Below are 24,611 nucleotides of genomic sequence, written 5' to 3'. Positions count from 1 at the left end.
GGCAGGTACTGAATATTGGGTTTTTTTTAAATTATTATTATTTTTATTTCACGCCCCCCTTCCAGCAATGGGGATTTCAGACACTTCCATCAGCACTCATTACTCTGCACCTGCTACTTCTGACCCCTGCAGAGCCCAGGTGCTTCTTTCCCTTTCTGGTTCAGCTGCAATGGCTCTAAAACCGGGGAACTGGTGTTTATTGTTTTCTTTCCCTTGCAAGCTTTCCCGTAATCACAAATAACAAGGTGGGAGTGTGTTTTGCCACGAGATTTTTCCAGTTGCAGAGTGCTCAGCACATATTCCTCTTTTGGAGGAGAAAAATAATTGGGGGGAGGTGAGTTTTGACAGATGGATAATACCTGAAAATTACCATTTTCTGAAGCTTAATGACCTGGCTGATAGTCATTAAAAGCCACTATGGATGACGGTGGCATTTAACCGAGCACGGCTGCCGCGCAGGGCTGGGCAGCCCTGGCCTCGGGCTCCCGCCCGTTAGGGGCTGCTGTTGCTCTGCTGCAGCCGGGAGCGCGGGCTCCAGCAGGAACTTCTCTTTAAAGTTTAGAAATTAGTTTTTCAAATGTTTGAACTTCGGAGTAACAGGAAATTCGTTAAACAACCTTTACTTGTGCGTGTGTGATTTAACAGCAGCCTTTGAGTTCTGCCTGAAGCTGGCAGCGTCAGGCTGATGAAGGAGCCATGTCCCCAGCAGCCTGTGGAGGCAGGCGGAGGGGCGGAATATCCGCCTTGGTGTGGCCGGAGTGGAGGCGCTTCTGGGCTGTCAGCGGCTCCCAGAGAGCCTGGCTGGGCTGGAGGAGAGGTTGGCCCCTTTGCATGGATGGTTTCCCTGCAGAAGGAGGCCTGGGGTCACGTCTGAGCCCTGGTGGCTTGTCCCGAAGTCTGAGGTGGCCTCCCTCAGTTCTGGGAGATGAACCACGGGTGCAAATGGAGCACTCGGGTTAGCACACACTTAGTTGAGCCCCAGCACATCAGCCCGACTGTTGTTGCTTCGCCCACCCGTGAATATAGCTTGGCAGAGCACTGTCAGAGCAGTGGCTTCGCAGTGACAGAATTCATGGGAGTTTTATATGGCCATTCATCAGGAAATGCTGATGATAATGTAGAGTAATCACTAGCGCATAAAACTGACTTCCCCGTACATCTGCAGAGGGTTCAGTGGCATTTTCCTGGCTGGTGTGCACAGATCTGCTGCACAAGGGGCTCGCGGGCAGGAGGAGCTCATCCTCCAGCATGTCCCAGCACAGTGCACCTCTCTGGGAGGAAGGTGTCAGGGGCACGGATGCTGCCAGAAGTAGCTGGTTTTGGCTGCCCTGTGTCTTGCCAGCCCACAGAAACCCCATTTGCACCAGGGAGGGTAGCTGGGCTTGACAATTCCTGAGCCTTCCATGGCCTTTACTGAGGAAAACTGAGCACATCTTTCCCCTTTTCAGGCTGCTGTGGACTTGGTCAGTGAGCAGGAGCGAGGGAGGGGAGCCGAGCCACGCTGGGGGTGACCGTGGGGGAGCTGCCACTGTGTCTGCCGGCAGCTTTGCCACTGCAAACCAGCCCAGCCTCTGCTCTTCCAAGGGGGAGCAGCTCTGCAAGAAGCTCTGCAGCTTTAGAAAAAAAATAATAATAATAAAAAAAATATATTTAATGTGACCTCTAATGGTAACAGTGCAAAACTGAGGTACCTGAGGTTTAGAATCCAAATTGCAGAGCCCAGGAGACTGGGGGATGGCTGTGAGGGCAGATGGTTCTTGCTGCCTCAAGGAGAACAGATGTTTTCAAGGCAACTGCTGAGATGGCAAGCCAAGAAAAAGCAGAACTGAGCATCAGTGATGTAAAATTGATATATTTACAGTGCGATGAGCTGGGTGCTTCCATTGCTGCTGTATGATTTTCTCTCTGCAACATAAAGGCCTGTTGTGCAGCGCCATGTCCTCCTGCTCGATGGCCCTGGGCTCTGTGGGAGCAGAAAACTTGGAGCAGGGGAAGAGGCGGCAAGGCTGGAGACGTGTGACCCTGTGAGCTGTGTCACTGCGCCCCTGTCACAGTGTCAGGCTGATCCAGGGGCTGCAGGGGGGCCCAAGGCCTCTCCTTTCCTTCTGTGACTAGTTCTGGGTTGTCCTTCCCTTGAGAAGGGATTTAAAATGGGACCTTGTCACAAACCATTTTCGTTTCCCCTTTTGCAGCAGTCCCTGTAAAGGACATTTTGCTGGGCAGCCCCTGTTGCCACCCACCTGCTCCCTCCCACCCCGCCGCCCACAGAAGGGACAGTCCGGGCGCTGTGCAGTCACATTTTCTGCCCAGGGACAGCCCTGCCGTGGGGTCCCTCACGTCTCAATGTGGGACGGGAAAAATGTGGCGAAAGGCAGAGAAATAAATGGTACAGAAAACACAAAACACTGGAATAGCCACAGAAGATTTTAATTGATTTCACCTTTTCTGTCCACTTTAACTTTTCAGGTCATTGGTGGTGATGGGCAGTGGTGGAAGTGAAGTAAATAATTACATATGCCAGAGACACAACATTGATTTTTTAAGTCTCTTCTCACTAATTAGTGACAGCATTTATAGGCACTGATGGCTTAACAAACCCGCCAGTATTCACCTGCTGCCTTCTCAGGCAGCAAGAAAATCAAAGCAATGCAGAAGGAATAAAGAAAAGGCCTGAATTTTTACTTTCATTTTGGTTTTAGCAGAGTTGTATTATGGTAGTTTTAAAAAATTACTGAGGTTCTTTTGTTGTTGACTTACTTGTGTATTGTTATTTAAAATAACCTTAAAAAAATAATTCCAGTTTACTGCTCAGTCCAAACACACGATGTCAAGGGCAGGAACCAGGCACCATCAGCTCACTGCAGGGAAGAAGTTTTCATAATTTGATTACTGGGATTTTGTTGCTTTATTGAACAGGGCCTGGTAAAGCAGTGAGGCCGCCCAGGTGTCTCCGTGCTGTCTCTGCACAGCCAGCAGACACAGTGAAGAACGTTCTTAGAGGTGAACACGGGAACACTTCCGCTTGCTTCTCAATTTCTGCTAAACTAGGTTTCCCTTTGCTAATCCAACAATAATACATCTTGTAGGATTCCCCCCTCCCCCCCCTTTAATTAATTTCAAAATACAGCTATGCAATGAATGTCAGCTCTCATGTGATTACACAACTCTGTATTTATAAACTAATAAAATTGTTCTAAAGATACATGCCTACCTAGCAAAAAATAAATTGGAAAAGTGTACAACATGGTTCACTGCTCAGCCAATACATATAATTTTTATTTATACTTGTTCAAATGCCTTGAATGAGTTTTAATAAGCGAATGTGCAGGTGAGTAGTCCTGAGATGAGTTCATAATACAGATGAAGAACTAATTCAGACAAAGAACCTGAAAAACTGCTAGTCCTGATCAGAAAATCTGGGTTGGTTAAGACAGGTAATGGGAGCCGTTCTCAGATTTTTTTTATGAATGACTTGAAGGCCATAAAATAAGAAGAGGTATTGTTCATATATCTTTTTCTACTTGAAAGACTGATCGGAAAATACGAATGTAATTGTCTTTTCCTCATTCACGGAGCCTCATCCTTTTCCCTTACTCCTTCCTCATGTCTCTGGTATCTGAGGAGCTCATCACAAAATGCATTACTTGTCTTGCTCCCTCCAGGTAGATGGGTTTGGTTATTAAAAGCAGCAGTAATGACAAATGCCCAGGTGTGGGGATCAGCTCACACCCAGGAGGCCTCGTTCTCTTTCCTCCATTACATGTCCCAGTTTCACCCCAAAGTGGTACACAGAGAAGTAATAGGATACTAAGGGACGCATTGAATCGTGGCCAAACCATACTGCTTGTTTCCCGCAAGCAAACAGGCTGAAGTAAGAGTCATCCTTCTGTCTGCAGGTGCTGGGTGTTATCCTGCGTACACAGCAATTGTTACACCTGGTAGGGCTTATACTCTAATGTCAGCATGTCAATCTCATTTTCACCAGGGGCCGCATCAGCCTCGTGGTTGTCTTCAAGGGGCTGAATGTAATTTTAGGACTGTATCAATGCAGGAGTAGTTGCTCTTGTCTCTTGTTCTTTGCAACCCCTGTCATACGTACCCTGGAGGCCAGATTCAGTCTACAGTACAGGCAGCACAGCCGCAGAACTGGGCTCCTGCGTCAGTCATCCTGAGGTAAGGGACGAAGCTCCACAAAACTGCACACAAAAGCTCCTCCGTGGAAATTCAGTGAGGAGAAAGTAGACTATGTTATTAACAAAGTACAGTTTTAATAAAAAGGTTTAAGGCTTGCATCTCAAATTGACTTATAAATAAACATAATCACAATACATATATTCTGTGTTTTTTTTAAAAAAAAGTATTCATAATAAGATATATATTTTCTGAGTTATAAAATCCCACATAAATAGCAAATTATTCTCAGTATGCAGAATACAAGAATACATAAAAACTGGGGTGCATATGTGAAAGGAATCCTGAGCACACACTCAGTAAATGGCAGAAAATAGAACAATGACACAACTGGACACAATAAATGCTGTTGTCCTAGTATATAATTTCTCCAAAACTGTAAAAATGCAACCGAGAACTTTTTCGTTGCTCAACCCTGTTCAGCTCCATAGAAATAAACTGAAGAATGGCTCTGGATACTCCATGCCTTGAGATTTCAGGAGCACCCTATGGATTCTTTTGGTATCAAGAAAAGAAAACGACGTCTGTCTTCTGATGGACAGAAATAAGGCACTTACTGAGAGCAGGTCAGTGCAGGCTGTAAGATGCCGCTTGGACTTATAGCCAGAGAGCAGCAAAGGCATCTCTTGAATGAAGATTTGTGGCGACAAATTCTGGTGGTTACAGGCAAGAGGTGGCCAGTTCTCAGTATTTCTGAAGGTTCCCCTGCTTATCCTCAAAATCGCAATATAAATTAAAACAAGTCAAAAATTTGCAGTTTATAAATATAAAAATGAATGTTGTTGTTTTCTGGTTTTGTTTGTTAGGTTGGTTTGGTTTTTGTTTTTTTTAGATTGAGATACGGAAACCAGCAAGCTGGACTAAGAACCGGCAGCCTGGCTACAGCAGCACGCTTCTTTCTCTGTGGTACGTTTGTAGCAGCATTTAGAGCAGAGCTTCCCCCTGGCTTTCTTCCCTTCCAACCCAAACTATTCCATGATTTGATGACTCTGTGATTCTTTCTTGGCTTTTCAACGTGATGTGCACAACAGCTGGATGTGAATGGTAATGTTCAGAATGGTGTGACGACGTCCCGTAGAACAAGGCGGATGCCGGACTGCAGGAGGGCACCAACCTGCAGAAGCCTGAATTCTGAATTCGGAGTTATTTTACTATTTTAGCACAACTTTTTTTTTCTGATCATAACAAAAAATGTCCATTATTCATGGAATAAAGCCTGTTCTGTTTGTTGTTTTCAAGGAGTAATGTAGTCATTGTATGTTCCTTTAAACACTGCTATTATGTAAATAGTATGTTTTCTGTCACATGCTCAGGGCCATGAGCTCTGACTTATTACTAAAACATGAGTCATTAGAGCAAACTCACAGATGCAAACTGCAATAAATGCGTAGAGGCTTAAAATTTGTTTCTTATTACAGCGTCAGCTCAGTAGAGATAATGAAGCAAATAGGAACCATTTTTAGTCTCCTGGCTTATTCCCAGTTTAACTGGGATCAAAAATTGGATGAACAATGTTGTATTGAAGTTGAGCCATAGTTGGTGAGAGCAGAACGTCACAAGTAAACAGATGCGGGATGACACTTCAGATTCAGAAATTCTTAATAGTTTTCTGCCCTTTCAAATATTACGAATAATTTATCCTTCCATTTCCATGGTATCCTGTGGATACTGACTGCTTCTCTTGTGGCAATTTTCTTCGTGCTTTTTGGTTAAAAACCCCAGCAACAAGAAGTTGTAAATATTGCACAGTACATTAGGATGGAAGACTAGAAAAGAGAATGGCACTTGCGGGGTGACTTTTCAGTCCAAAGAAAAGCTCTTCATTTTTTCTGCTAATTCCTGTCTCATTTCTATATGTTTTTTCAGGTTCTGCACTTCATGTGGCAGGTTAATGTCCCACACTGACACGCAGGATTGTAATTCTGGAAAAAAAAAAAAAGAAAATTAAAAGCTGCAACAGAGAAGAATTATTGCATACTTAGAAGTGGTTTTGTTTATCTGCTTGTTCTTTAATTACTTGTAAATTGTCTCAATGGAGCATGACGCTTAGGACCTGGAAGACAAGTTATATGACACATTGTGTGTGAGGTAATGCAGTTATGGGCTACAAGCTGTTTGTACCTGTACAACAATTCAGATCCTAGTTCCTAAACTTAGAGTATACTATTTAGAAGCACTTGAAAAAATCATTTGTGGGGCCTGCAGACCATAAGTTACTGACCTGAGTTACAGTTAATGCTGGTACTGAGGTGCCTGCAGAAAATTTTGTCTGTTTTCCTGAGCAGACATACCCTAAAGGCTTACAAGACTCAAAACCTGTAAACTAAAAATGGAAACTGATTTCATAAAGCAGCTGGAAAAGGTAATGTCTTCAATCTCTCTTCATGCAAATGACTTTTTTAACAGAGAATTCACATTGCTTTTAGTGGAATAAGGATAACTGAGAACACTTGCGTGAGTAGGGACTCACAAGCTCACAAGGTTTGTGGAGTCTCCGATTCTTCTCTGTATAGTTAATGGCACTGTTAAGTACAATAAAAAGGCTAAAAAGGCAATTGGTGTTCTTATGGTAAAAACCAGGGAATATTAGAATATAAAAATCACTGCTGTAAGTTTGATTCTTATTTTATTCCAGTCAGCTCATCTATACTTGCCACTCTTAACTTCCTACTGGCATTGCCACATTTTTAGGGGTCACTGAAAGTGGGATGAGATAAAGGTAAAGAAGGGCATTGATCAGAGTATCAGCTGTAGCTGTTCTTGGAAAAACCCAAAGATGCAGATTATCTTCCTTTTCCAGCACCTGGCTACCCTAATTGTCAAGAAGCTTTTCCCGATGTCTGACCTAAATCTCCCTTGCTATAGTAGAAACCGGTTAGTCCTTATCCTGCCCACAGGCAGCTTGCAGGAGTCTTTATTCCCTTCCTCTTTATTTACATATGTGAAGCCTATTATCACATCCTCTCTAAGCTTTATTTATATTAACCAACTCAAATCCCCGCAGCATTTCCTGACAGGTCGCATTTTTCTCCCCTGGACTGTTCCCAGTAGTCCAGATCATCAGCAATGTCCCACAAGGGAACGTTCCTCCAGCAGAGGGGAAGAATCAGCTCGTGTCTTACAGACACCACTTTTCAGTGCGTGTGAGAATGGTGTTTGCCGATTTGGCCGCAACGTGACACAGCTGACCTGTGTTCGGCCTCTGATCAATTATAGCCCTTTTTTCTGCAGTACTGCTGTTTAAGCTGATCATCTCATACTGGTACAACGGATCATTCCTAATTAAGTACAATGTCTTGCATTTGTCCTTACTGTATCCTGTTTCCTTCCAGACCGTTTGCTCTACATGTGAAGGTAATTTTGAATTCTCATCATTTCCTCCAGTGTGCTTGTGGCTTTGTCTTAGCTGAGAATTGTCTGAACTCTGAAAAGCACATTCACTGTTCCTTCATCCGCATCATTCATGAAAATGTTGAGCATTCCAAGCCTAGGACAGACCCCTCTGGAAATTCATTTGATACATTTTCCAATTAGACAATGCCATTTACTTTCCAAATATAGTTTTCCAGCAAATTATATTACATCCTTTAAATAGTGGCTTCCTCTGATCCATGTTTGGAAGTTACTGTTAGCTTGTATGGAGCCCAGAAATTACATCAAATGATGATCATCAACTCTCCACTCTCAGTGGGTAGTCAAGCATAATAGTGTCTACTCCACTAATAATGTGAATTAATAAAACGTAGTTCAGGTACCTTTGTGATATTTGTTGTCTTCGGTGTCACTTTTATAGCAATATCCCAAAACCAGGACTGCATTCTTGAGACTCCCTTTTTCAAAGAAATAAAATGTCAAATTTTAATGGGAACTTTGCAATTTAAAGACAGAAAAAATAGACGACATCATGCCACTAAGAGGACAGAAAGCAGAGTTCAGTCAACTGGACCTTTTATTCAAAATCATTAACCAAGACAAACCCAGACACGAAAACAATGCAGTTCCCGTCTCCATTTAATGTAGGGGTTTATCAGGGTTCAAAGGCATGAGCACCAGACTAGCCGGCCAGGCTGTTGAACAAGCCTAAGAACAAAGCACCTGTTCAACACCACAAGCAGAGGCAGCAGAGTCACAGGAAACAGATGTCACAGCGAAAGGACAGGCTGCAAATGGAGTCCCAGTGCAGAGCACAAGCAGATGATGCCAGTGATCAGTTTGGTTATGAAAAACACAACCAAATATGATACAAACTAATTACAAGCGTTCTGAAGTAAAGATGGCACGTATGTAGGTAAGGAGAGTTAGCAGGGAAGCAGAAATAGGGGATGGATCACAGGAAGGTGCCTGCTGAATAATGTGAAAAAAGACCAAGAAGACAGGAGTGGCTGGATGACAGAGGCATAAAGTGAATGTGCTGGTGTTTCAATAACAACTTGTTGCTTATTCCCAACACAACATGTTTATAAGTGTCTTGCAAGACAGACGCAAGCTGTCAGGTGTCCTCCTGCCATGGCCGCTCCCTGTCCTGCTGGCAGCCCAAGGCGGGCAGCCAGTGGGGGAACACGGGCTGGCAGAGGACACAGGACCAGCTCCCCAGGCCACAGATCAGGCCAGGGAAGGACCATCCCTATCTGCAGACACCCCAGCTCCAGACTGCACCCCACATCTCTTCATACCCGGTGTCTTACACACTCCCCAGGGAAAAGCTTAGGAGGAGGCAGTTTCAGGGGTATAAGTAGGCTGGATTATGGCTCACTGTGATACCACAGTCTTGGAAGTTTGGTGTGACTACACCACAGCATTACTGCCATGATACATTCCTTCTGAATCAGCAGACACTTCTAGTGGGTTGCCCAGGACCCCTGCAAGGCAGAGGGAGATTTTTCCTGCCCTCGGGAGATGTGCAGTGTATTCTCCTTCGATATTGATGTAGATCTGTTTATGGTAGATGATGGCTCGTGGGAACCATAAGCATCCTCCATGCTCAGATTTTTCATCACTTTATTTTTTTCTATAACCAGTCTCATCCATATTGCTCACAAAGTGATTGGAACTTAAGTATAATCTTTCTTATTCAGACTGAGGTCCTTCCTTATTATATAGAAGTCTAAATTTTCACTTGCAAAATGAACTGCAGATTTACATATAAATAATTCTCTACGATAAGTAAGTCTCATGTCTATTATATGTCAATATGTTAGGTGACAGAATTAGAAAAAGACATTATATTTCCATATTCACAGATGAACTACTGATAAAACTGATATCTTAAAGTCTGACAATCTCTTTTCCCTGAAATCTTTACATCTGGTTGACGTCATATATTTTAATCTTAAATGAAACTATTTAATACAAAAATGTTTCCCTCTACCTTCTCTCATTTCACACCAGCAATGAGTTACTACTGAAGAATTGCTCAGCAGCCTCAGTGCCACTTGCACTGAATCTGTGAAAATCCCAGTAAAAACATTTTTTGAATTTAGGAAAAAACCCAACCCTTATAAATAATTGCTGGGAAAAATGATCAAAAGAAAAACAGTACTCATCAAACTGCATGTATCAATCTTCCTTGCTATTCTTGAGACTTATGCAAATGCAGCTCAACTATTCCTACTGAAGTATTAACTTTCCTACACATAAAATTTTGAATAAAAATGCTGTGGTGACTTGAAACAAAGAATATGAGACTCAATGTTTAAAAATCTCACTGTATTGTTCTACACAATGTACTTTCCCTATCAATGCCAGTAAAAAGCAAGGGAAAATTTTGTTTTTGTAGTAAGTATTCTTTACAAAATGCTAAAAGTGAAACGTCCATTTATAGTACTAATATTGTAACTATCAGGACCAGAAGGACTGAAAATGCTGCGGTAGTGAATCCGGACTGTATAGCTGGCACCAGCTGAGGACAGAACAGACTCTACAAACCTGCTCCCAGACAAAGGCAAGTTAGAGTAAGATGTAGCTTTTTTGACTTGTACAACACTGTCAGCACTGTGAGCAAACTGCAGTCTATGGATGCTTCTGGTGTCAGAAAGGAAAAAACAGCCCCCAAATTAAGCTCATGGTGGAACTGAGAAAACATCCACCGCCTGCAACAATCATGTGTGCCAGCAGGATTACAGCGTGTTTCTGAGTCCACAACAACAGCTTCAGAGTCTGTTTTTGACAGCAATCATACTTTAAATCACACTGACACATACTCCAGAGTTTTTTTCAAAATGCAGCGGGAGGCAATGGGAACCCACATTTTGTACTACAGAGTACATTTTGAAGTCGTGCGTATTTTAAGTGTATCCAGCACTGCAGTAAAATGAACTCTGGAGTTCACTCATGGCCCTCAGTACTGTTGAGAGAGATGCAGGTGAGTGTACAGGGCAAGGAAGTTACAACAGCCAAGAAGTGCCCCATACTCAGCTATGCTCCTCTGGCTGTTCGTAATTAGCACAGAAAACCCACAATTACTGCGTGCCTACAGCAGCTGGAAACAACTGGCCCTGGTGACAGGAACAGCTCATCTGCACAAGTCTGCACCCTGAGTCCAAATATGTGGTTCTGCTGGGATCTGCCTGGGACCCAAACCTAGAAGAACCATTCCTGAATAAGGATGGGAGAGGAAAGCAAGGCAACAGGCAATTAAGAAAAACTTATTAAAACCTAACAAGCTCCACAGAGAGAGAAGTCAGAAACACAGAACTTTAGATGGAGAAAGAACATGGGCAGACACAGATCCAGACGAAGATGATGGGACAGAATACGGTGAGAGCTGCGCTGAAGCATGGTACAAGGATGCAGTGAAGGTGGCTGTGTCCATGTGGTGATCAGCGACCAGCCAGGGCAGAGCTGTGGTTTTAGGAGGGCATGGGTGTGACAGCCTTCCGGTGTTCAGCGAACAGCCCAGCAGCTGACACTGACTGAAGGTGACAGCAGCGAAACAGAATGAATGAACAAAACACAGAAAATGCTCATCTGTTCTTGGAACAGCATGGCAAACAGGAGACAGCAATCCTGAACTTGGCACTGGTTTCAAAGTTCTTGTCACTCGATGGTTTTACTTACCTAGCTGAGCTGTTATCATGACTCTAATAGAATCACAAAAGTTGTCTATAACTCGTACAGGACGACGTGTTGATAAATCAAGCAGCAAGATATGGCCTCCTCCTGTCCCTATCCACAGTGCCGTATTTTTCTGCAGGCAGATTGTCTTCACTCTTCCAGAATAAGCCAGTTTATGTTTTGATTCCTTAGTTAGTTTTTCCGCTTTGTCCCTATGAGTATGGAGAGAATTTGTATTAAAATCTCATGGCACACTATTCCACAACTGCTAAAATGACTCAATACCAGCCTTTTAAACAACCGTTGATCAAGACAAGCTGCACAAATCTCATGCTTATCAGTTGATTGACTTGAAACAAACCGCGATGAAAACTACTAGACTTGTCAGACCCAGCTGGTCTCTTCAAAAGACCTTAAAATAGGAGGCAGGTATATTTCTCTGTTCACTCCCAGTCTGCAGGAGAATAACACCATTGCAAAGTGGGAGAAGGACACCTAGAGCTGCTCCAAACCTCAACAGGAAAATGGAATGGACATGGCACATTAAGGGAGAACAAATCAAATGCAAATGAAAATCAGCATCACTGTTAATAAAACTCTGATCTCATACTGAATCTGTGCACTGGAGAGAGAAGATATTTGGAGATGCAGGAAGTAATCGGATGCAAAAGCATTAGTATCTCTTCTTTCTTGAGCAGAGTTAAATGAATCTTCTCAACTTCACAGACAAATTGTGAAATATCATAAGGGTCTTTAAAAATTGAGATTCTACATGGGATATTCTCAAGTTCTGAGCCAAAAGAGAGAAAAGGAATTCCACATTTGCCCAAAGAACTGGGCAAATCCCTTACCTCCAGGAGGTTAAGGTGCTAGAATAGAGAAAGCAATCTGATATCCAGCTTTCATCAGGCCATCAATCTGAAATAAAACACTTACTTAAGAAAATGTGCACAGTCAATTAGTTCAGAAAGTTTTTCTGTCTTCTTGTCCCAGATTTCCACAAAATGGCTGTTTTTCTTTGCCAAGTAGATGGATTTGTCTATTGCTATTGAAATAATGTTTGCATCACTGTAAGCATTATGACAGAACCTACAAGAGAGAAGAACTCAAGTTAAATACACAGAAAAGATACGGTAGAAAAACTTGACTATTATGAGGGGTTATCTTCCCTGTAACTCTTAGAGAATCATTCAGCCTTCAAACCAAACTGGGCTAGGATACAACTGAAAAGGTTTGCTTTAATCTTCCTACAGTTTGACATAAATTCTCACAGTAATGGAGTTGTGCTGATGATATCCCTGGAGGCACATTCATGCCCCAAAACCTATTAATAAATCTTTCCCATCTATCTGCTCAAATCACATATGCTCACAACTTGCTTTATATTAACACATTATTTTCCAAAGAAAATGAATTTCCCAGAACAATGATCTCTACTATCATAAAATCAAACACTGTGTTCCCTGCTCAGGAAAAATTCCCCTTAACTTCAGAGCCGGATTTGCCCATGTGAGAAGTATATCAAACACTCCAAAAACTTCAGTCTCTATTTTCTAATAATTAGAAGTCAGCAACCATATGTGATTTAGGTCTATAGGGCATAGACATGCACACATATCATACTGGCAAACATGTAAGAACAAATACTATGCTAAGTATGTGTGTATAATTCTAAATAAAGTAAAAAGGGCCTGGGCAAATGCAACTGGGGAAAAAACCTGATCTGTTGCATCTAGATATTTTTTAATAGATACTGACTTCATAAATCCTTTATATAGTAAAAATGTATATCCCTTGTTTAAAATCATACTTTAAACATTACTTACTGATCTTATTTTAATGCACATTATATTCCATCTGTATTATGGAAGGAAAAGAATGGAAACAAGAGAACTCAAAGAATGAGCTCTAGAACAAGACACCACATCAAATACTGCCAGAAATCTTCAGTGAAAATGATAGAGCCAAGTAACATAATTTTAAAAATAAACTTACAGTTGACTTGTTTTTGTTTCAATGAGCTTTTGAATAGAGAAATCACTAGTTAGGGCAATGATCTTTGTTCCACAGCCTCCCCAGATTACATTTTTCTCAGATAAGTGTGAGGATTCATTTAAGCACATGAGTGGTGTGCTAACATTTCCTATAGTTAGTATCTTCAGAGGTGAAGCACCCTTACACTGCAAGAAAAAATATACTCTCCATCAGAAATGAGGAGCATACACACACTCGGAAATTGTTAAGGAGACACCACACGGCCTGCAGAATTCAATTTACATAGCCAGATTTTCTGAACCATTACGGTATCTTATCAGAATGTTAGTAACTGAAAAGCACTATGGTCTCATTATAGATGTCCCACAGAAAACAGCCTGTGTGAGCGGGAAGGGGAGAGTGCTGGCACTGATACTTCTGCGACCCCAGCACAGCTCAGTAACTGGACAGAAGGTCACATCTGTATCTTGGAGATGTCCCACACTGTGCCATATTCTGGTTCTGCAATGCACTGCAAACGCATAATTGCTCTAAATTGCATACGGCCAGGAGCCAACCCTCGGGAACCAGCTGATACAAACTGCCCCCAGAATTTCTTTATCTGTTCTGTGAGCAGCACTATGACCTACAGAAAATCTAAACAACATTGTGTTTTGGAGATCTCCATTCTATGAAAATTTAGTGGGAACAAAATCAAAAAGTAGCTATAACAGCAATAACGGAAATTAAAACTGCTATATTCTTAATAAGAACCATTAATGTCACTCTCTAGTCAGTTTGCCGGGTCTTTTGAAGTCCTATAATGAGAAACTTCCGCTCTTAACTCTATTGGTTTAAATAGACATTGTAAAACATGTGCAGTTCCACCAAGACTGCAGCAGAAAATTATTTTTAGTTTTAGAGAAGCAATTAAAAATAAGCTTCATGAAAGAAAGCTGCTATTGGTAGTTGCTTTACATACACTTTGTAGAACAGACAGCAAAAACAAGTCTACCTTTACTGCCCTGTCTTCAAAAACCGCCAGTTTGCCATCAGCTGTGCCTACCAAGAAGAAATTCTTCTGTTTGCTGAAATAAAATAAAATAATAAATTCTAGAAATGCCTTAATCAAGTAAGAAAAATTTAAATGAGTAGCCTCTGGTATTTCAAGAGTTTCACTGAACACTAAAAGCAAATACAACCACCTGTGGTCAGGAATGTAGTCTCCAGTTACATTGGGTGCAAAATCAAGTGAATGTGCAGGCAAAATAAGCAACTGTCTGAACAAAACCGCGTGAGTGTGCAGATGCCATCTTTTAAACATCTCCATTCAGTCGTATTTTCAAAATGTAATCTGAAATGTTTAAAGTTCATTCATACCTTTTCTTTGAAAGAGAATTACAGTATAAACAAGTGATGGAATCTGACATTTTCTGCAGACGATGTCTTCTTGTTTCATCTTCTGTGTTAAGTGCCCACAGGGAACCAGACTGGGTTCCTGCTACAATCCAGTTTTCTTTATCAGTAGGAAGGGTTACTAAGGCCAAACTTAAAATTTTACTGTCTGTGATATCCTGAGTCAGAAAAACAAACAAAAAAAGAAAAGCAACATGGTTACGATTTCAGTAAGGGTAAATGTTAGTTAATTGCTGGTAATAAAAATAAAGTACAACCTTCTCGGACCCTGGACAGACCCAGGTCCTAATCTCCCCATTAAGAAATCTAATTCCCTAATAGCAGAAAACATCTTCAAGTGTATCATCTATCTTGGAAATTCTGGGAAGGACCCCTCAAACAGTAGACAGGAAAATCTCTCAGCTGAATAAGCAAATGGAACTACACTGCAATATATGTTCAGTTAAATTGCTAACAATAAAAGTACTTGTCTAATACTTGTGTTTCTCATTCTAGTTTTAGAAAAATAAGCCATATGATTTACACAAAAAGCTACCAATTCAGATGTGTCATGGTCAACAGATGGCAGATGGAAATATAACTTAAACAACTTTGATGGTGAGTCACAGTTCTGGCACACATGCTCATCATAGCACATCAAACCTGGGTCAAGCCTTTCCCCTTTTCTGATGGCAAAGGACCAAGATGCACAAAAAGCAAATGAAAAGAGCTGGAGGGTATCACCCAAAGTGGCACAAGGAGGTGGTATCCACAGGAAGAGAAGAATTGTTAAGAGACCAGCTGCACGGTTAGGGAGGTAGTGATACGAAGGGTTGTGTAACTATTACTCCTTGTTCTTTCCTCCGTGCTAGAAATAGCTTCCATCTGAGGGGAAGACAGGAACCCAGTAGTGGAAAGACATCACTATGAGAAAGTTCAGGCTGGATGGCAGGAAGAGAAAAAGTGACTGTGTTTCTGCTTCATTTCATGGATACAATGATGACTCACTTATGAGCAAACTTTGTTCTCTCAAAGGTTAGCTTTCCAGAATTAATACCCTACTGTTAAAATGCAATTAATCCTTCTGAAATACATCTGGGTGACAAAAAATTAGAAGAAATGGCAACTTTCCCACGTACCTCACAGGTATGTCCATCTGTATTTAGGTTCACAAATGAAAGCTGTGCTTTTTCTGTGTTCCCATTGCCTATCCAGACTCCTGCCTTCTTGCAGCTTTGATTGGCAGCTACCATGCACTCTGCTGTGGACGTGCTGGGTATTGAAACAGACCTCATCAAACAGATAAGCTCTGCAGAATTCAGGATCTCGTAAACCTACAAAGAAAGCCACAGCATGTACATGGTAATAACGATGGCTTGTACTGTGATAAATAAATAAAAAGCAATGGATAACATTGTGAGAGATGTCAACTGTGTTATGGTATCACCTATAACAAAAATAGAAATGAATAGACTAAGTCATACCTGGGAAGACGTTGGTCGTTCCTGAGGGTTTTCCTTCAAACACTTTTTAATTAAATTTTCAACTTCAGGCCATGGGGCACATCCATATTCTTTGACAGGATCTAAAATGTAAAATTAGATAACTTATTAACCAGCCTTTAACATAGCTCAGAAATGAGAGTTCTGAATAACTTTGTTCTTATATAAAGAATTCACCTAAATTCTTACAGAGCTGCTCTAAGAAATATCATACTCTTAGGTAAAATGTCAGCATGAACAGCTTGGAATTGCTCATCTGCCATTAAATGCTAGAGCATGAAATGCCAGAGGTAGAGTCCTTTTCATTAAAAGCAGTTAAAGCAAATGGATTTTGCTTTAACATTTTTTAAATGTCCCTACACTGGGACCGAAGCACAGGTATGTGACAGTTGTGTTTTGATTAATGCTGACCATTCAAGGGCATGCCATTTCAGTCTGTAGTCTTTTCAACTCCTGTGGACATTTTTCTCCACATTTATTCTTCTGTGTTTGGTCAGAGTACGTGGAATACAGATGAATGCCCAATAAAACGTATAGCAATTTAGATAAACAACTCCATATAGTATTTATGAGATGTGGAAGTTTAAATGCTCACACAGTGCTTTGAATGTGTATCTTATGACTATAGGTGCTGAACTTTCTAAGAACAAATCACTCATGAATACTGGTGCCTGTGTTGCTTTTCCATTTAGTTCACCATAATCCACAGCAGGTATTCCAGTCCTACATTGACAGAGGTGACATTAATGATAAATACCTGCAAATGAAGAAATCCTGTTCAGCAAATGACAGGCACTGTTTACTTGTGAGCTCAGCCAGCCCCTTTTTTGGTGGAAATACAAAAATGATGACCATGTGCACCAATGGGACTGTATTATCTCCAGAAATGAATACTTCTGATTATTTCATAGGGCTCACAATACAGAAAACAGCCAAATGCAGAGCTGCACTCAAGAGATACTTAGTCATCAGTTCTTGGGATGGCCTCTTTAGGGAGGGGGTTTAAACAGCCTGAGCTATGAACTGAACTATTCTCCTTCAGGAGCAGGAAACGCATGAACTGTCTGTCCCTCCTAACGGAGAAGCCATGCCACATGAAGTGCTACAGTTGCTGCCCTTTCCTAGACGGAGTGACTTTTCAATCTTAAAGGATGTTTCACAAGTATATCCGCTATTGCAGGGCAATAAATAAGAACGCCACACATTAAGCTTGTAGTACTATAAGAATTCATCAGCTTTTTTCCACAGAAGTTGCCAAATAGTGAATTCCACTGTCCAGCTGACTACAGCACATCTAGTCTGACAGTCCGTTTCATCTCCCTTCCAGCAGCCAACAACTACATGCTCTAATACAGACAGAATATGAAGAACGTTACATAGCTGTGCAGGGACCTCACACTCTTGACAAGTTAAAAGTGAATTCCTATTTAAAACCTTAAGGGGTAGCTGCCCTTTTAATGTAGTGGCACTTCTTTGTTTTTCAAGAAGATTTCAAGGGCTTTTTTGAAGATTTTAAGATATACAGCTTCTCAGTAATGGAATTTTTAATGTAAAGTATCATGATCAAAGAACAGAAGTGGAACTGTGTTTTTATTAGTGCAACATATCCACTACCGCAGCAATATGTAAGGTTCAGGTCCAGACATGGTATTAGAAGGCACCTTCAGCAACATCAATTTTTAGCTGGGTCTGGATAAAGTCCCAAATATACAAAACCTCTGTTTCTTTATAAAGTGAACCAGCTGCATCCCTTGAAATTGCAGTGTGATATTGAATAGATGCCTATTTCTCACTATTTCAAGACCATGTGAAATTAGGAGAAGCTTCTAAAAATTGCTGTTATTTAGTCTCCTCCTCTGATCACTTATCACAAGATAAAACATGAGAGGTGTCATTTTTGGAGGAGACAGGACAAATGGCCTGCTTTCATGTTAAGACTTAAACAAGGCATACCTGGTAACTTTCCTTGTATTGCTAATTCATCAAATTCATTTGGAAACTTCAAGCCTTCCATTATTCTCCCTCCTCCTGTTAAAATGTCATAAAGCAGCAAGCCAAATGAATAAACATCAGCTTGCTGATTGTAAATAACATTTCCTCTGGCAACCTCCGGTGCTCGAAATCCTGCAAATAAATCATTCATTAATAGTTATGATTCATAGCACGATGAAGCCATCTTTGTCCTTTTAAGAGCAAACACTTACTGATAAAAATGTCACAGGAAGTAAACCAAAAATAGCATGTTATTTCTGGGCTGCCAATAGCCTGCTTGTGGCAGACCTCCAAAAATATCAGCAATGAGTATAATAGAAGGGGACAGTACACAGTTACAGAGCTCCTGCACCACTACACATAAATTAACTCATTTATCAATGAATATTGAAAATGAAGGACAAGTCTGCAGACTTTACTGAAGGCCTAACATTTAACACTTGAAGTCATGCCATCATGCAGAATTTCCAAGACCTAATGGCACTTTTCAAAGTTGTTGAATTGTTCAGTGCTTTAAAATGGATACTGATATGCTCTCTATAAAGTCAGGAAACAGTGAAGGTATTTATAGTCTTTGAAAAAATTAAGACTTACTTATGCATTACCGAAAATTAAAACAACAAACAATTTTAGTAGTATAATTTCAATATTACAATAACCATACTGAAACAAGACAGAAAGAAATCATAACAAATGCATATAATTTATTTTTTTTGCTTTTTAAACTTTTAGTATACTCCTTGATTCTTCTAAAAGGGGTTAAAACATGATTAGGAAGAAAGGCCAAGAGGTATAAATCTGGCATCACAACTTGCAATACAATTAAGACTACATTTTGTGATTTTGACTGGAGTATAAATTCGAGTTACTTCTTACAGACTAAGTAAAAAACGCATTAGCTATTTTTTGACCTAATGCCCTGTAAACCAAAGCATTTTTCCATACCTGGTGTACCTTCAGAGGTTTTTATTCCCATTCGGCAACAATATTGGGCAATGCCATAATCAGCTATTTTTGCAATAACAGCTGAATTGGGATATAGGGTAAAGAGCAACACGTTGTGAGGCTTTAAATCACGGTAGATGATCATTGCTGAATGCAGGTACCTGTTAATCAAAAAGGTATTTATTGAAAGCATTCCTAATTCAGGGATGCATCTATACACACACACAGAACACGTTATTCCCAGAACAGTAAAGCACGCTTTCAAATATTAAAAAATGTCAAACATCACCAACGTGACACCACCTTATGGGATACTGACTTCAGAATAGTTCTGAAATACTATTTACTGGCACATAAACATTGCAGTATTCAAGTCTCACGTGAAGTGTCACTGGAAGTTGAAAACTGAATCTTAGAAGTTTAAGCTTTATTGGTCCCTGGGCTCCTTTGCAGGTTTTGTGATTTTACAGTCACACTTCAATAGCTCTTGAAGACATTAATGGACTTCGAGAACTTTAAAAATGCATTATATTATTTGACATTTTAATAAGAAATCAAGAGCCACATAGAAATTCTACCCAGAGCTCTTGCTATTTCTCTACTTACATGAGCACAACTTGTTAGCAGAAAAAAATAGGTAACCAAAGTTTGTGATATACATATCAGCTGAACAATTATAAAAATACAAGCATTTTTCTGACCCAGGGAATATTCTGCTTGAGATACAAGAAAAGATAAGCTTTTCATTTGCAGTATATCCCACTTGCAGCTGTATTGCATTTTTACAGCAACGTATATGTTACATTTACCTTAAGCCATCAGCTACATGCAGAGCTATCCTGTGCTGAAGCGTTCGAGTTAGACTCGCATTGTCTTGTTGGAGCAAACGATCGAGAGACCCTTTAAGGGCTAATTCCATCACCAGCATTCGGGGACGGATTGCAGCAGCCAGCAGAGACACTAAACTGGGGTGATGGAGGTGACAAAGCACTGCAAGCTCCTGTAAATTGTAAAATCAGATGACATACTGCAAATAGCATAACCTCTGCAGCTCAGAAGTAAACTCGGCAATGTTTTGGAGTGAAGTCTTGCACTTCACTTCAGCATTTAAGCTCTTCACTAGGGTTGGTATTGCAAGAGCAGCACTGCAGAAAAAAGGCAATATTTCTTACTTGTCTTAGGAGCCTGAGGGAAGTGTGTTTATTGAAAATCTTTACAGCAACCTCTTCTCCACCATAGGATGCACGGTACACGGACCCAAACCCACCATCGCCTTTTCAACGATAAAATTGTAAAGAACATTAAAAACAGAGGCGCATCAACCATTTCTTAAAAAAATAGCTGAAAGGGATCAATTTTTAAATGTTTGGATCATCTGCTGTGTTAAGATTCATGATCAGTAATCTAAACACATAAAAAACTGTCCTAGCATACAAGTTAATGCAAAATTCAAAACTCGATAGCCTAAAATTCAGAATACTTTAAAAAATACATTTCCATAGAGGAGAAATCTGTAAAATGTTTTCCATATGTTGCAGAACTGATTTCCATGTCTTTATTTACACAAGCTCTGTTAAAAAACCCCTACAAAACAATGCATACCCAAGAGAAATTCAGGAGCTTCATCAAATTCCAGGTCATCATGATTCAACATAATATTTCTAGGCAAATCAGCCAATATCAAATCGGGAGCAATCTGAGCTATTGGAATGGTATGTCTTGGTTGATCTGGATTTACCAAAAGATCACCTAAGGAAAAACAAATGAGACAATGGAACAAAAAAATCCCAGAGGTAGTCATTACTCAAAAGGCACAGAAAGGTACATGGATCTCTGAGAGTTCATATGATCAATGTACCTAAAATTAAATCCATATGTATGTGTGTGTGTATTTATATACAAGCACACGCACGCATAAATACACGTACACACATATATATATGGAACGGAACACTATGTTTAGCATTCAACTTAGTGTAACCTACATGTTTAAGTATTTTCCCGGTTCTGTATATGTGCCAATCAAATGTGATATAGCAACTGTTGCCAGGAAACAACACCAAACTAACCAAGAGATTACTTTCGGTCTATAAAAAGAAAGAATCCTACTAGTATGTAGAATGTCATCTGAATATTTCATTTTAAATTACTGTTCTATGTGGTCCAACCAAAAGATCTAGTATCAGTTTTACTCTGTGCTGGATTGAATTTCACAAATGAAGTTGCGTTATCAGTATGACAAAATTATTCTTTTCATTATTGCCATTTGTACATGACTATGCAGAGTAGCTGCAAGCTCTCCCATATTCTATATCTATATAGATGGCTCCTATATAAAAAAGAACAAATGGATTTTGACGTATACTGTAATTATTTATTGGAAAAATGAAACATTTTTAAATCAAGTGAAGTACCCAAACGTTATAAAAAGTATGTTGTATAATATTTATCTGATTACACATTTACCTCTAAATACCACAAAATGGCATAAATATATACCTTCTTCAGCTTTTTTAAGTAAGTCATCAAGCAGTATTTTTTGGTGTTCTTCACCATCTTGAAAGCTGTACATAGCCCATTTCTTCAACAGGGTTTCCCCTTCACCACACACATCTATATCCAGCAAACCTGGAAACCATTCTTCCATAAGAGAATCTATGTGATCCACAACTTGCCCCAAAAGGATGCACCCTTCAAGAAACCAAAAGAGGGAAATTGCAGCCTTAATCTGGCATTCTTGTAATTACAAAGCTAAACTCTACATTCCAAAGGCAAAAGCACAACAAACGAAAATGCCAAGCTGCAATAAAATCGGAGCAAAAATCAGTCTCAGGAATAATTAACCTTTTCTGCCAGAAGGTGCTGTAATTTTCAAAAAACTGTCTGGGTTGTTGTCAAATACCGCCGATTCCACTAGACAATAGGCTTCAGGAGACCAATTCAAGTAGATGCCTTGTCTCCAATACATTCTATTAGGACGAAGAGCTCGCGCTAGAAAATACAAAATTAGATTAAAAATCTGATCTCCAATATGAATGTCATATTTTAAAATGTTCAGAATAATTCATGGTACTTAAAATATTTAATTATGATTGTAATTTTATGCCTACCCAAATAACAAACAAAATAAAGGCTACAACTTTACAGACAGAATAGTCCCACAAAAGCTGAATACAGGTCAACTGGTGTTCAGTTCTATGAGGTATATCCACAAAATAATCAGATGGTAAGTCATGTAGCAGGTGATGCATGTAGGGATTACAGAAATGCTTAGGTACATTCAGGTTCTAACACAGAATATCTTAGGCAACATATGAAAAAAAGTCACTGATTTATATTTTCCCTCTATCATACAGTCATGAAATAACAAGATGTGCCTGGAATTCTGTGCTCGGAAGGAAACTGAATGCCAGGAGAGCAGGCAGTTATAAATCATACTTGTAGAGCATTAGCAATGCATATTTTTCATACTTTGTCACCAGTGTTCATAAATCACACATTAAAAAAAACCAAAGATGAATGAAGTTGCAAAGTTCAGCAGATAGATCTGATGTCGAAGCACAGGATTATTACAAAAAGATTAAAGACACCCCCCCCCCCCGCCCATCTGATAAAAGCAAAGTTTGTAGACTTTCATAAAGGGAGAATCAATGAACTGCACAAAAGCAGTTTGTTTTTCTCTGTGAAAGACATATCCTTTCCGGTATTCGCTGTTGAAGCCAGTGGCAATATTGCATAAAAATAAGGATTTCCTCCATCTTTAGCATGTGAAGGAAAGAAATAGGCTGCTTACAACCTTCACTTTCTTTTGCACACTACTGTAAAGATCAAGCACTATCTGTTCCTGGATGTTTCTAAGTTATAAAAATGATCGCTGTGCTTTTTCTCACATTTGTGAAGGAGACAGAAATTAGGTAAAGCAAAACAATATTGGGCATTAGAGCTTCAGAACGTAGGTGATGGCATTCAAAGCAAACATGCTCACTATTGCATGTACCTCTTCCTGACAGCATGAAAGGCGATATTTCAAGCAACCTGTTGATCAGCCTGGACCAAAATCCCATAGGAAAGTATGGCATCTCATAAAGCCTGATGATAATTTCTGAATTTTCACAGTGGGGAAGCTCTATAACAGGTCTGTGATCAGACAAACTGAAAGAATAAAGATATTAGATCATATTTAATGATGTACTTTATCCAAACTGACTGATGACATACAATATTTATTACGTAAAATGTATTCTTTATTAATGAATGAATGATTCAAATGATCAGGGAACAGGCAGTGTATTTGCTTATTCTGCTTGCTTGTGCTAAAGTGAAGTTCTGCTGTAATTTAAACCCAACAGAACCTCACTGACAATCATTATATATTGAATGTGAAGGTGAAAAAAACCTGAGACACATATAAGGCAGGTAACACATTAAGATAAAGTCTTCCTGTCCCAGGACTTTGAAGAACACAGAAACTAATCAATGCAACCATGCAACATTTGCTCAATTAAGCAAAATAACCACTACAAAGCACATTAGGGAAATCTCTTACAGGCAGAGAAACTGTTTTACCTGCTTCAGATAAAGCAAAAACATCGCACTGAAATTCATAACACCTTTTTGTCACCGCATTTAATAACTACACTGTTTGGAGGAGATACTGCCTCTGAGTAACTTGATGGGGGTTCTTGCTCCGAGCTTATAGGTTATAGACAGTCATGGTTATCTTTTATATTGCAATAAATATCTGTAATGCTGGCACACCACAATGTAAATCTAAATTATAATCTTCCTGCTGTAGACTGAAAGCACAGTAAATGTAAAAGAAATATTATCCTCAAAAAGCATTTTCTCATGTATAGATTCCATTTACCCTCCAAGTTAATGTGATGTAAGCTTTATCTGCTACAAGATCAGCTTCACATGTCTGTCAAAGCCTTCATTAAATGTAGCGTAGTAAGTATATATCATGCTTTCATATACCAAATTGCTTTGATGGTCAGTTAAACTAGTTAGCCTGATGGGAGGTTTTTATTTTGATCGATCTCTATGGCTCTTGTTTGTGAGATGAGCTCTTTTCTTACCTGCTTGGGATTAGTAGTTGGTCCTCTCCTAAGGGCAAAGCAATCTGAAACTTTTCCAGAAGCTTAAAGTATTGTGACATGTAGATCTTAGGAAACTTGCTCTTCTTTAAAAGGAATTTTTCCACATCTGAACGCTTTACAATTCCCTTAGGATATTTAGAACAGCCTTCCACTTTCACAGTCAGAATCTTTCAAAAACAGTAAAACAATTTCAGGTGTGCAGTCATGATTAGATTGCATTTTCCTGCAATATTTGGTAGCCTATCATTTAGGTGGAAAAAGGGACTCAGATTCACAGTGAAACCAAACATTTCCATAATACTAGTCAGTCAGAAGACAGCAGTGAAAACATTTTGCCTGTCCAAGCCATTAATCTGCCACCATTCTCCAGTAGCGTTCACTGCTCCAAACTGTACAGAAATTATTTGTGAACATGTTCTCTGAAAGGAGCCTGTGTACAGTGATTTTTCGTATCAGCACT

General features: G+C 40.0%; 1 protein-coding gene across 3 annotated transcripts in view; it reads right to left on the bottom strand.

Annotated features, from left to right (window-relative positions):
* Positions 1-2,411: 2,411 nt before the first annotated feature.
* The window catches only part of LRRK2 (leucine rich repeat kinase 2), a 67,844-nt gene continuing 45,644 nt past the window's right edge, over positions 2,412-24,611 (bottom strand). For all 3 annotated transcript variants that reach the window (XM_065837539.2, XM_065837550.2, XM_071803424.1), the window contains 18 exons: positions 24,131-24,318; positions 23,050-23,204; positions 21,897-22,043; positions 21,552-21,743; positions 20,655-20,801; positions 20,225-20,325; positions 19,862-20,052; positions 19,053-19,213; positions 18,069-18,239; positions 16,098-16,198; positions 15,753-15,947; positions 14,599-14,792; positions 14,234-14,306; positions 13,240-13,424; positions 12,181-12,333; positions 11,248-11,456; positions 7,947-8,021; positions 2,412-6,113 (listed from right to left, as the gene is read on the bottom strand). In XM_065837539.2, coding sequence (XP_065693611.2) covers positions 5,992-6,113; positions 7,947-8,021; positions 11,248-11,456; positions 12,181-12,333; positions 13,240-13,424; positions 14,234-14,306; positions 14,599-14,792; positions 15,753-15,947; positions 16,098-16,198; positions 18,069-18,239; positions 19,053-19,213; positions 19,862-20,052; positions 20,225-20,325; positions 20,655-20,801; positions 21,552-21,743; positions 21,897-22,043; positions 23,050-23,204; positions 24,131-24,318 — 2,760 coding nt within the window. In that variant the 3' untranslated portion in view covers positions 2,412-5,991. The remainder of the gene's footprint in view (positions 6,114-7,946; positions 8,022-11,247; positions 11,457-12,180; positions 12,334-13,239; positions 13,425-14,233; positions 14,307-14,598; positions 14,793-15,752; positions 15,948-16,097; positions 16,199-18,068; positions 18,240-19,052; positions 19,214-19,861; positions 20,053-20,224; positions 20,326-20,654; positions 20,802-21,551; positions 21,744-21,896; positions 22,044-23,049; positions 23,205-24,130; positions 24,319-24,611) is intronic.

This window comes from Patagioenas fasciata, chromosome 1, assembly GCF_037038585.1.
Source record: "Patagioenas fasciata isolate bPatFas1 chromosome 1, bPatFas1.hap1, whole genome shotgun sequence".
Taxonomy (NCBI): domain Eukaryota; kingdom Metazoa; phylum Chordata; class Aves; order Columbiformes; family Columbidae; genus Patagioenas; species Patagioenas fasciata.
The sequence above is the reverse complement of the archived record's forward strand: the minus strand, read 5'-3'. Positions and strand labels throughout refer to the sequence as shown.